This window comes from Gadus macrocephalus, chromosome 22 (genome assembly GCF_031168955.1).
Source record: "Gadus macrocephalus chromosome 22, ASM3116895v1".
In the NCBI taxonomy this organism is placed as follows: domain Eukaryota; kingdom Metazoa; phylum Chordata; class Actinopteri; order Gadiformes; family Gadidae; genus Gadus; species Gadus macrocephalus.
The window spans coordinates 1,827,059-1,839,558 of NC_082403.1; the positions used below are offsets into that span (position 1 = coordinate 1,827,059).

The 12,500-nt window shown below is 50.8% G+C and overlaps 1 protein-coding gene across 1 annotated transcript in view; it reads right to left on the reverse strand.

The window, feature by feature from the left end:
- Positions 1 to 1,472: 1,472 nt before the first annotated feature.
- The window catches only part of plekho1a (pleckstrin homology domain containing, family O member 1a), an 11,292-nt gene continuing 264 nt past the window's right edge, over positions 1,473 to 12,500 (reverse strand). Inside the window, exons 2-10 of the mRNA XM_060043739.1 lie at positions 12,085 to 12,237; positions 11,294 to 11,398; positions 8,130 to 8,231; positions 7,452 to 7,682; positions 6,912 to 7,003; positions 5,694 to 5,865; positions 4,845 to 4,945; positions 3,257 to 3,666; positions 1,473 to 3,172 (exon numbers count right to left, since the gene is read on the reverse strand). Of these exons, the coding sequence (XP_059899722.1) occupies positions 2,631 to 3,172; positions 3,257 to 3,666; positions 4,845 to 4,945; positions 5,694 to 5,865; positions 6,912 to 7,003; positions 7,452 to 7,682; positions 8,130 to 8,231; positions 11,294 to 11,305 (1,662 nt within the window). The 5' untranslated portion in view covers positions 11,306 to 11,398; positions 12,085 to 12,237 and the 3' untranslated portion in view covers positions 1,473 to 2,630. The remainder of the gene's footprint in view (positions 3,173 to 3,256; positions 3,667 to 4,844; positions 4,946 to 5,693; positions 5,866 to 6,911; positions 7,004 to 7,451; positions 7,683 to 8,129; positions 8,232 to 11,293; positions 11,399 to 12,084; positions 12,238 to 12,500) is intronic.

A 12,500-nucleotide genomic window follows, 5' to 3' on the forward strand; every position in this document is an offset into this window, starting at 1 on the left:
TGTATGGTATTGTATTGTATTGTATTGTATTGTGTTGTGATGTGTTGGGATGTGTTGGGATGTGTATACTGTTGTTACGTTGTGTATTGTGTTATATTGTGTTGTACTGTGTTGTGTATTGCGTTGTATTGCATTGTGTTGTGTTGTTGTGCATTGTGTTGTGTATCTCGTTGTATTGCATTGTGTTGTGTTATGTTGTATTGTGTGTAGTGTTATGTATTGTGCTGCGTTGTGTTGTTTTGCAGGGTGGTGCTAGCTGAAGCAGGGTGTTGATGTGTTGTGTATTGCATTGTGTTGTATTATGTTGTGTATTGTATTGTGTTGTATTATGTTGTGATGTGTTGTGCATTGTGTTGTGTTGTCTACTGTGTTGTGCATTTTGTCGTGTTGTGTATTGTATTAGGTTGTATTGCATTGTATTGTATGGTAGTGCATTTCGTTGTATTGCATTGTGTCAATGTGTGTTGTGTATTGTGTTGAATGATGTTGCGTTGTGTTGGGTTGTGTAGTGTATTGCGTTGTATTGCATTGTGTTGTGTTGCATTGTGTTTTATTGCATTGCATTGTGTTGTGTTGTAGGTTGGTGCTAGCTGAGGCAGTGTGATGATGTGTGATACCCAGGGAGAAGAGATGAAACAGCTCGTTAGTGAACTGTGTCACTTCACCTCCAGGCTGAGAGAACGAGCTCTGTGGGAAATAAATAAATATTAATACACACATAGCAAATGTAGGTCAGGGTGAGACTCCTCATCTACAGCATCTGACTCACCTCCCCCCTCTCTCTCTCTCACCTCCCCCCTCTCTCTCTCACCTCCCCCCTCTCTCTCTCCCTCCCCCCTCTCTCTCTCCCGCCCCCCTCTCACTCTCTCTCTCTCCCCAAAGCAACAACACAACAGAAGCCGTTAGAAGGAGGCATTGCCTGAAATCCACTGTCCACATACAGAGAGAGAGAGAGAGAGAGAGAGAGAGAGAGAGAGAGAGAGAGAGAGAGAGAGAGAGAGATAATGAGAGAGAACCAGAGAGAGAGTGAGAGAGAACCAGAGAGAGAGTGAGAGAGAGAGAGAACCAGAGAGAGAGAGAGAGAGAGAGAACCAGAGAGAGAGAGACAGAGAGAGTTAACAAGAGAGAGAGAAAGAGAGCGAGGGAGAGAGAGAATGGGTAGTTAGGTATAAAGATATAAATAATTAAACAGCTTATTTAAGTCTGATGTTTCTGTCTTGCTAGCTAGCTGTGTTATCTTTCTGTGTTGTTAGCTAGCCGCGTAAGCGCTCTATTTTCTTGAATAGCTACGTTCACTTTCTATGTGAAATAGCTCCATTAGCTGTCTTTGTCAGCTTTAACTTTCAATGATGTTAGCTAGCTGTATTGGCAATTATTACAGATTGACACTGAAATCAGTGGACAAATTTTTGGTTGAGATCCTTAATAATAATAATGATAACTAGAAAATGCGGTGGTGCTGTAGTGCAAAGTGAGGTTGAAAACATGTTTTAATAAAGCCACATAGTTTAAGACGCAAAGAAATATTGAATGACTTAAATCAAGTGAAGGGATTTGAACAAAAGTCACAAGTTCAAAAGTCTAAACAATGTAAACATGCACACCATTTAGAAAATCTAAAATGTCTGGAAACATATAAAGTAAAGAGTTACTAATAGCTAGTGATAAAGTTTGAATACATTTGAGATAAATGTAGAATAGCTGAGCTGTTATTTGTGTGTGTGTCATCACTTGTAGTCACTTGGGAAATGGTGCAATTAAAGTTATTCTTTCACATTTAGTTTATAGAGATAAGCTCACAAAATGATGGGGCTTATACCGTTGTATTCCGTGGAATTTTTAAGCAGTGATGTTAGTCTTCAGCTTCTACCGGGATTGCACCTGATGTGTAGTAGTAGTATAAATGATATCGAAAATCTGATATGTTTGAAGATCAAAGTGTCTTCATTTGTGATATGTTTGAATCAAAGTTAAAGTTAATCAATTAACCAAGTTACGAAGTCAGAAGTAGTTGAAGTGTCGGAGAATGGGCGGAAAAAAGTGGAATATTTTAAAAAGTTTCTATTTGTTAAAAATGTGAACGGTAGCTCGCAATTTCAAGCTATGAACATTATAAAAGTGGAATGGAGTCACCAGGTGTAACAGGAAGGAGAAGCGTCCTGGCATTTGTAGAGAATAATAAAGAAAGAGAGAAGAAAGCCTAAGAGGAACAATAGTTGAATGCTGCGTCAGCACTCACCTACTGACAACAACAACAACAACAACAACAACAACAACAACAACAACAACAACAATGATTCAACAGTGCATCAGTGTAAACATGCATCTTGTCGTACTAAGTTGTAAACAGTTTTTGGAGCAGCAGAACGGACTTCCCCTCTGACATCACAGTGATGTCACTACAGAGTGACGGCACTGACGATCCACTTAGATCACCTGATTGGCCAAAGCATTAAGCTCTGAGGTATTGCTGGTATTGATCTTCGTATAAATATTAGCATAGATAAATACGAGTCCCATTTTACAAATGTTATAGAAATGTTTCAGAACGACGTCCTACTTTTGTGCATGTGCTGTAAAAGCAGGGGTGGGCAGGAGAGGTTGAATGTGTTGCCACGGCATTAAGAAAGTCAGCTTGTCTCTGATTGGTCCTCGTCTACCACAGAGGCGGGCCTATCCTCACCCTGGAGGGCGTGGCCCTGCGGGGGGGCGGCGGTTGCCGTGGGAGACCGAGGAGTCTTCCCGCCGGCCGTCCGGCGCCGCCCCCTCAGGGTCAGACTCTGCAGCGCCTTCACCTCCTCCAGCACCTCCCGCGCCTCCTTCCAGGAGCACACCGCCTCCTCTAGGAGACGCACGGCCTCCGCACGGTGACACGCCACCTCCTCCTCCTCACGCTGCTCAGACTCCTCCCCCTCCTCCTCACGCTGCTCAGACTCCTCCTGCTCCTCACACTGCTCCTTCTCCTCCTCACGCTGCTCAGACTCCTCCCCCTCCTCGGCCGGCGGGGAGGCGGGCGTCCGGGCAGGGGAGGTGCCGGCGTTCTTCGGGGCCTCGGGGGAGAAGGAGGCGGCGGCAGACTCCTCGCTGAGCCTCCGAAGAGGATGGGAGTCGAGGAGGGGAGGAGGAGGTGGAGGCTCCTCGCTGCTCCTCAGAGGAGGATGGGAGTCGTGGAGGGGAGGAGGAGGTGGAGGCTCCTCGCTGCTCCTCCGAGGAGGAGAGGAGTCGAGGAGGGGAGGAGGAGGTGGAGGCTCCTCGCTGCTCCTCAGAGGAGGATGGGAGTCGTGGAGGGGAGGAGGAGGTGGAGGCTCCTCGCTGCTCCTCAGAGGAGGATGGGAGTCGTGGAGGGGAGGAGGAGGTGGAGGCTCCTCGCTGCTCCTCAGAGGAGGATGGGAGTCGTGGAGGGGAGGAGGAGGTGGAGGCTCCTCGCTGCTCCTCAGAGGAGGATGGGAGTCGAGGAGGGGAGGAGGAGGTGGAGGCTCCTCGCTGCTCCTCAGAGGAGGATGGGAGTCGAGGAGGGGAGGAGGAGGTGGAGGCTCCTCGCTGCTCCTCAGAGGAGGAGAGGAGTCGAGGAGGGGAGGAGGAGGTGGAGGCTCCTCGCTGGTCCTCAGAGGAGGATGGGAGGTGCTCTGTTGAGCCCGGACAGGAGCCTCTGGGCTGCAGGAGGAGCTGGCGAGGCGCGGGGAGGAGGGGGAGGTGGGGAGGGGCGGGTCCGTGCTTTAGATCGAGGAGACCCCTTCCCTCTCCTGCTGTGCGCCTCCTTCCCTCGCAGACCAATAGAGTCGCTGCTTCTGCTCCTGGGAGACCTGGCAGTCAAAGGATACTCTTTAACCTGTGATCTAAGCTCTCCTAATGTAAAGACTCTTAGCTCGACTCTCCTAATGTAAAGACTCTAATCTAAGCTCTCCTAATGTAAAGACTCTTAGCTAGACTCTCCTAATGTAAAGACTCTTAGCTAGACTCTCCTAATGTAAAGACTCTTAGCTAGACTCTCCTAATGTAAAGACTCTTAGCTCGACTCTCCTAATGTAAAGACTCTTAGCTCGACTCTCCTAATGTAAAGACTCTTAGCTCGACTCTCCTAATGTAAAGACTCTTAGCTAGACTCTCCTAATGTAAAGACTCTTAGCTAGACTCTCCTAATGTAAAGACTCTTAGCTAGACTCTCCTAATGTAAAGACTCTTAGCTCGACTCTCCTAATGTAAAGACTCTTAGCTCGACTCTCCTAATGTAAAGACTCTTAGCTAGACTCTCCTAATGTAAAGACTCTTAGCTAGACTCTCCTAATGTAAAGACTCTTAGCTAGACTCTCCTAATGTAAAGACTCTTAGCTCGACTCTCCTAATGTAAAGACTCTTAGCTAGACTCTCCTAATGTAAAGACTCTTAGCTAGACTCTCCTAATGTAAAGACTCTTAGCTCGACTCTCCTAATGTAAAGACTCTTAGCTAGACTCTCCTAATGTAAAGACTCTAATCTAAGCTCTCCTAATGTAAAGACTCTAATCTCTCCTAATGTAAAGACTCTTAGCTAGACTCTCTCAATGTAAAGAATCTTATTCAGACTCTCTCCATGTATAGAATCTTGTCCAGACTCTCTCAATGTAAAGACTCTTATCCAGACTCTTCATGTAAACTCTTATCTAGACTCCAGGTAAATACTCTCATCTCTCTCCATGTAAAGACTATTATCTAGACTCTCTCCATGAAAATAATCTTATCTAGACTCTCTCCATGTAAAGTTTCTTATCTAGACTCTCTGTGTAAAGACTCTTATCTAGACTCTCTCCATGAAAAGAATCTTATCTAAACTCTCTCCATGTAAAGACGCTTATCATGATGGTTTACCTGGAGGGGGAGGGGCCTCTATGGAGGAGGCGGAGTCGTGGAGAGTGGATGTCCTTCCTGAGAGGAGGGGCTCCTCCTCCAAGCCCCGCCTCTTGCAGCTCCTGACCAATAAACACAAGGTAGGGTTTCTATGAAGCCATTAAAACTGAAACGCTGGGTAGTTACGATGGAAACCAAAGAGAACGATTTTCCCATTAAACGGTCTGCAGTTACATTAGAGGTTATCTACTAATGGATGAGAAGCTCTTCAACGAGACTATGATGAGGAAGAGGTATACAATGAAACTGTGATGATGAAGAGGTCTTCAATGAGACTACGTTGATGAAGAGGTTTACAGTGAGACTGTGATGATGAAGAGGTCTACAATGAGACTGTGGTGATGAAGAGGATTACAGTGAGACTGTGATGATGAAGAGGTCTACAATGAGACTGTGGTGATGAAGTGGATTACAGTGAGACTGTGATGATGAAGAGGTCTACAATGAGGCTCTGATGATGAAGAGGTCTACAATGAGACTGTGATGATGAGGGGTCTTCAATGAGACTGTGATGATGAGGGGTCTTCAATGAGACTGTGATGATGAAGAGGTCTACAGTGAGACTGTGATGATGAAGAGGTCTTCGATTAGACTTTGATGATTGAGAGTTCTTCAATGAGACTGTGATGGTGAAGAGGTCTACAGTGATACTGTGATGATGAAGAGGTCCTCAATGAGGCTCTGATGATGAAGAGGTCTCCAATGAGGTGTGATGATGAAGAGGTCTCCAATGAGGTGTGATGAAGAGGAGCTCTTCGAGGAGAAGATGTGAGGAGGAGGAGAAGGGGTGATTGATTCAGAGGCTCTTACCTGGAGCCTAAGCTCCTCCAGGAGCTCCTGAGCTCGCTGCATCTTCTGGGCGATGAGGCTCTGGAGCGGACCTCCACCCTGAACTCCACCCTGACCTCCACCCGGAGCTCCATCCGGACCTCCACCCTGACCTCCACCCGGAGCCCTGAACTCAAAGTGGATCCTCGCCGGTCTGAGGGAGAGCAGGAGTAGTGTTAGAAGATCCAGGAGAGAGGGAGAGGAGGAGAGAGGGAGGAGAGGGAGGAGAGAGGAGAGAGGGAGGAGAGAGAGAGGAGAGAGGGAGAGGAGAGAGGGAGGAGAGAGAGAGGGAGGAGAGAGAGAGGGAGGAGAGAGAGAGGGAGGAGAGAGAGGGGAGAGAGGGAGGAGAGAGAGAGGGAGGAGAGAGGGAGGAGAGAGGGAGGAGAGAGGGAGGAGAGAGAGAGGGAGGAGAGAGAGGGGAGAGAGGGAGGAGAGAGAGAGGGAGGAGAGAGGGAGGAGAGAGGGAGGAGAGAGGGAGGAGAGAGGGAGGAGAGGGAGGAGAGAGGAGAGAGGGAGGAGAGAGAGAGGAGAGAGGAGAGAGGGAGAGGAGAGAGGGAGGAGAGAGGGAGGAGAGAGAGAGGGAGGAGAGAGAGAGAGGGAGGAGAGAGAGGGGAGAGAGGGAGGAGAGAGGAGAGGGAGGAGAGAGGGAGGAGAGAGGGAGGAGAGAGGGAGGAGAGAGAGAGGAGAGAGGGAGGAGAGAGGGAGGAGAGAGAGAGGGAGGAGAGAGGAGAGGGAGGAGAGAGGGAGGAGAGAGAGAGGAGAGAGGGAGGAGAGAGGGAGGAGAGGGAGGAGAGAGGAGAGAGGGAGGAGAGAGAGAGGAGAGAGGAGAGAGGGAGAGGAGAGAGGGAGAGGAGAGGAGGAGAGAGAGAGAGAGAGAGAGAGAGAGAGAGGGAGGAGAGAGGGAGGAGAGAGGGAGGAGAGAGGGAGGAGAGAGAGAGGAGAGAGGGAGGAGAGAGGGAGGAGAGAGAGAGGGAGGAGAGAGAGAGGGAGGAGAGAGAGGGGAGAGAGGGAGGAGAGAGGAGAGGGAGGAGAGAGGGAGGAGAGAGGGAGGAGAGAGAGAGGGAGGAGAGAGGAGAGGGAGGAGAGAGGGAGGAGAGAGGGAGGAGAGAGGGAGGAGAGAGGGAGGAGAGGGAGGTGCAGGGGGAGGAGAGAGGGAGGAGGGAGGAGAGAGGGAGGAGAGGGAGGAGCAGGGGGAGGTACCTGGAGGAGAGGCCCTGGTCCATGGAGGAGCAGCGCCTCCTGCCCTGGGCGCTGAGCCGCTTCCCCAGCTGGGGCGTCAACGACTGGACCTGCTGCTCCAACACACCAGGATCACCCCAGATTAGGATCACCTCAGATCAGGATCACCTCAGATTAGGATCACCCCAGATTAGGATCACCCCAGATTAGGATCACCCCAGATTAGGATCAGACCAGATTAGGATCACCCCAGATTAGGATCACCTCAGATTAGGATCATCCCAGATTAGGATCAAACCAGATTAGGTCTCCTGCTCCAAACACACCAGGATTATCTCAGATTAGCTCCACAAAACACTACTGGACGGTGCTAGATGATCTCAGACTAACAGCACGGGGCTAGATGATCCCAGACTAACAGGACGGGGCTAGATGATCCCAGACTAACAGGACGGGGCTAGATGATCTCAGACTAACAGCACGGGGCTAGATGATCCCAGACTAACAGCACGGGGCTAGATGATCCCAGACTAACAGCACGGGGCTAGATGATCCCCTCACCTGTGCGTGTGGAGGTCTGGAGGTCCTGGAGGTCTGAGGGGCCTCCGGGCGCGGCCGGCCCCAGCAGCGCTCGCTGCCTCTGGGCAGGCTGCCGGTGGCCGGCCCCCTGGGGCTCGGCCGCAGCTGGGAGGCGTCGGTACCGGACCGCTGCCGACCTTTGACCTCTGCACCCCCAGGATGGAGCTCCTCCTCCTCCACCAGGTCAAGGGTCAACATGCCCTGGGAGGAGGACTGCAACACATGGATCACAAAAGAATCATTCATCACTGCGAGTGAGTGGGTGAGAGGGTGAGTGAGTGAGTGTGAGGGTGAGTGAGTGAGTGACAGGGTGAGAGGGTGAGACGGAGGGTGAGTGAGTGAGTGGGTGAGAGGGTGAGTGGGTGACAGGGTGAGAGGGAGGGTGAGTGAGTGGGTGAGAGGGTGAGTGAGAGGGTGAGGGGGTGATTGAGTGGGTGAGTGAGTGGGTGGGTGGGTGGGTGGGTGGGTGGGTGGGTGGGTGGGTGGGGGAGAGGGTGAGTGACTGAGTGAGTGAGTGGGTGAGAGAGAAAAAGAGAGTGAGTCAGTGAGTGAGTGAGAGGGTGAGTGACCAAGTGAGTTAGTGAGTGAGTGAGAGGGTGGGTGGGTGGGTGGTTGAGTGAGTGAGTGGGTGAGTGGGTGAGTGGGTGAGAGGGTGAGTACCACACTCAGCAGGTGTCCTCTACTGGGAAGGCGTCTGATTGGAGGGATCCGGACACGGTCTCTGGTTGGGTGGAGCAGAACCACCTGCTCCTCCACCCGGACCTAGGTAGGGGTTAGACAGTACAGAGACAGGTCATTAAGGAGCAGGTAGGGGTTAGACGGTACAGAGACAGGTCATTAAGGAGCAGGTAGGGGTTAGACAGTACAGAGACAGGTCATTAAGGAGCAGGTAGGGGTTAGACAGTACAGAGAGGTCATTAAGGAGCAGGTAGGGGTTAGACAGTACAGAGACAGGTCATTAAGGAGCAGGTAGGGGTTAGACAGTACAGAGACAGGTCATTAAGGAGCAGGTAGGGGTTAGACAGTAAAGAGACAGGTCATTAAGGAGCAGGTAGGGGTTAGACAGTACATAGACAGGTCATTAAGGAGCAGGTAGGGGTTAGACAGTACAGAGACAGGTCATTAAGGAGCAGGTAGGGGTTAGACAGTACAGAGACAGGTCATTAAGGACCGGTAGGGGTTAGACAGTACAGAGACAGGTCATTAAGGAGCAGGTAGGGGTTAGACAGTACAGAGACAGGTCATTAAGGAGCAGGTAGGGGTTAGACAGTAAAGAGACAGACAGGTCATTAAGGAGCAGGTAGGGGTTAGACAGTACAGAGACAGGTCATAAAGGAGCAGGTAGGGGTTAGACAGTACAGAGAGGTCATTAAGGAGCAGGTAGGGGTTAGACAGTACAGAGACAGGTCATTAAAGAGCAGGTATGGGTTAGACAGTACAGAGACAGGTCATTAAGGAGCAGGTAGGGGTTAGACAGTACAGAGACAGGTCATTAAGGAGCAGGTAGGGGTTAGACAGTACAGAGACAGGTCATTAAGGAGCAGGTAGGGGTTAGACAGTACAGAGACAGGTCATTAAGGAGCAGGTAGGGGTTAGACAGTACAGAGACAGGTCATTAAGGAGCAGGTAGGGGTTAGACAGTACAGAGACAGGTCATTAAGGAGCAGGTAGGGGTTAGACAGTACAGAGACAGGTCATTAAGGAGCAGGTATGGGTTAGACAGTACAGAGACAGGTCATTAAGGAGCAGGTAGGGGTTAGACAGTACAGAGACAGGTCATTAAGGAGCAGGTAGGGGTTAGACAGTACAGAGACAGGTCATTAAGGAGCAGGTAGGGGTTAGACAGTACAGAGACAGGTCATTAAGGAGCAGGTAGGGGTTAGACAGTACAGAGACAGGTCATTAAGGAGCAGGTAGGGGTTAGACCAGGGGTGTCAAACTCATTTTAGCCCAGGGGCCACATGGAGGATAATCTATTCCCAAGTGGGCCGGACCGGTAAAAATATGGCATAATTATGTAAAATTAAACATGCTGTGAGCACACCAAACACAGGTTTCCCATTTACTTCCGTGAATAAAAAGGACGATGACCATTTTTCTTAGAAAACACTGCACTCTGTGTCCACTTTTCGTCTTTTTGACAGACATTTTGGGGCAATGAGAGTGCCAAAGCGCATAATGTTGAAAGTATAAGGCAAAACGACCTATACTTGCTCCCTGCTCATCCCCGGTATAAAGTTTGCTTCTTAACATAATTGCTATTGCGACTTCTAGTGGACACATTAAGAACAGCAGTTTCCTTCATTGAAAAATAGCAGATCATTTTACGTTACATTCCAAAGCGACTTCCAGTTACACACAATTGTCCAGTAGTTCAATGTACAACAAATTAATCAGTGCCAGTCAATGCAATCCATGTAATGCTAGGAAGGATTTTAATAAAAAAATATATATATTTTTTATAAAAAAAAATATTATTTTTTTTACAATACTGTACTTCACAAAATCATCTCGCGGGCCGGATTAAACCCGTTCGCGGGCCTGATCCGGCCCGCGGGCCGTACGTTTGACACCCCTGGGTTAGACAGTACAGAGACAGGTCATTAAGGAGCAGGTAGGGGTTAGACAGTACAGAGACAGGTCATTAAGGAGCAGGTAGGGGTTAGACAGTACAGAGACAGGTCATTAAGGAGCAGGTAGGGGTTAGACAGTACAGAGACAGGTCATTAAGGAGCAGGTAGGGGTTAGACAGTACAGAGACAGGTCATTAAGACGTCATGAGACGGTACAGAATATCAAACTTTTAAAATCAAAGACGTATGAATACTTGAGAGAGAGATATGTCTCAAAGACCAAAAAACTACCCTGCCAGTGTTTATATTTCGGGCAGGAGGTCCCTAGACCAGGAGGGAGGGACTAGTTCACCTTGTAGAGCCAGGGGGAGGGGCTAGTTCACCTGGTAGGGCCAGGGGGAGGGGCTAGTTCACCTGGTAGGGACAGGGGGAGGGGCTAGTTCATCTGGTAGGGCCAGGGGGAGGGGCTAGTTCACCTGGTAGGGACAGGAGGAGGGGCTAGTTCACCTGGTAGAGGTAGGGGGAGGGACTAGTTCACCTGGTAGGGCCCGGGGGAGGGACTAGTTCACCTGGAAGAGGTAGGGGGAGGGACTAGTTCACCTGGTAGGGCCCGGGGGAGGGGCTAGTTCACCTGGTAGGGACAGGAGGAGGGGCTAGTTCACCTGGTAGAGGTAGGGGGAGGGACTAGTTCACCTGGTAGGGCCCGGGGGAGGGACTAGTTCACCTGGAAGAGGTAGGGGGAGGGACTAGTTCACCTGGTAGGGCCCGGGGGAGGGGCTAGTTCACCTGGTAGGGACAGGAGGAGGGGCTAGTTCACCTGGTAGAGGTAGGGGGAGGGACTAGTTCACCTGGTAGGGCCCGGGGGAGGGACTAGTTCACCTGGAAGAGGTAGGGGGAGGGACTAGTTCACCTGGTAGGGCCAGGGGGAGGAGCTAGTTCACCTGGTAGGGACAGGAGGAGGGGCTACTTCACCTGGTAGGGCCAGGGGGAGGGGCTATTTCACCTGGTAGGGCCAGGGGGAGGGGCTAGTTCACCTGGTAGAGGTAGGGGGAGGGGCTAGTTCACCTGGTAGAGGTAGGGGGAGGGACTAGTTCACCTGGTAGAGGTAGGGGGAGGGACTAGTTCACCTGGTAGGGCCCGGGGGAGGGGCTAGTTCACCCGGTAGAGGTAGGGGGAGGGACTAGTTCACCTGGTAGGGCCCGGGGGAGGGGCTAGTTCACCTGGTAGAGGTAGGGGGAGGGGCTAGTTCACCTGGTCCAGCATGTGGCTCTTGGCTCTGAGGATGGCGGCGTTGAGATGATTGATCCAGGATTCCTTTTCTTCTGGACTCACCGCAAGAAACACCAGGTGAGGAACCTGGAGAGGCGAGAGAGCAGTGAAGCTAGAGGGGAACAGACTCATGGCTCTAGAGGGGTAGGGACTCCTAGCTCTAGAGGGGTACAGACTCCTGGCTCTAGAGGGGTACGGACTCATGGCTCTAGAGGGGTACGGACTCATGGCTCTAGAGGGGTACGGACTCATGGCTCTAGAGGGGTACAGACTCCTAGCTATAGAGGGGTACGGACTCATGGCTCTAGAGGGGTACGGACTCCTGGCTCTAGAGGGGTACGGTCTCCTGGCTCTAGAGGGGTACGGACTCATGGCTCTAGAGGGGTACGGACTCATGGCTCTAGAGGGGTACGGACTCATGGCTCTAGAGGGGTACAGACTCATGGCTCTAGAGGGGTACGGACTCATGGCTCTAGAGGGGTACGGGCTCATGGCTCTAGAGGGGTACGGACTCATGGCTCTAGAGGGGTACGGACTCATGGCTCTAGAGGGGTACGGGCTCATGGCTCTAGAGGGGTACGGACTCATGGCTCTAGAGGGGTACGGACTCATGGCTCTAGAGGGGTACGGACTCATGGCTCTAGAGGGGTACGGACTCATGGCTCTAGAGGGGTATGGACTCATGGCTCTAGAGGGGTATGGACTCCTGGCTCTAGAGGGGTACGGACTCATGGCTCTAGGGGTCCGGGGGGTCCGGTCTCAGGCCAACCTACCGTGGGGCCCGCGTTGGGACAGCCAATCAGGGAGAAGCGGCTCAGGTCCTTCTTGCTGCGCCTCCTGCTGCTCCGGGTCTCCTCAGAGCGGTCGTAGAGGAGGAGGTCCACCCGCTCCCCGGACCCCCGCTGGGCCCTGACCTCTGACCCCACCTACACACACACATCATGTTACACTCACACACACAGCCCTGACCTCTGACCCCACCAACACACACACACATTATGTTACACAAACATAATCTCACAGCATGTTTTTAATAATAATATATTATAGCATATATTATGCATATGTTAAGTGTGTATACTATAATAGTATATAGTGTATAGTATAGTGTAGTATATATATTATAGTGTAGTTTGTATATTATAGTGTAGCATATATATTATAGTATATGATAGTGTTGTATGAATAT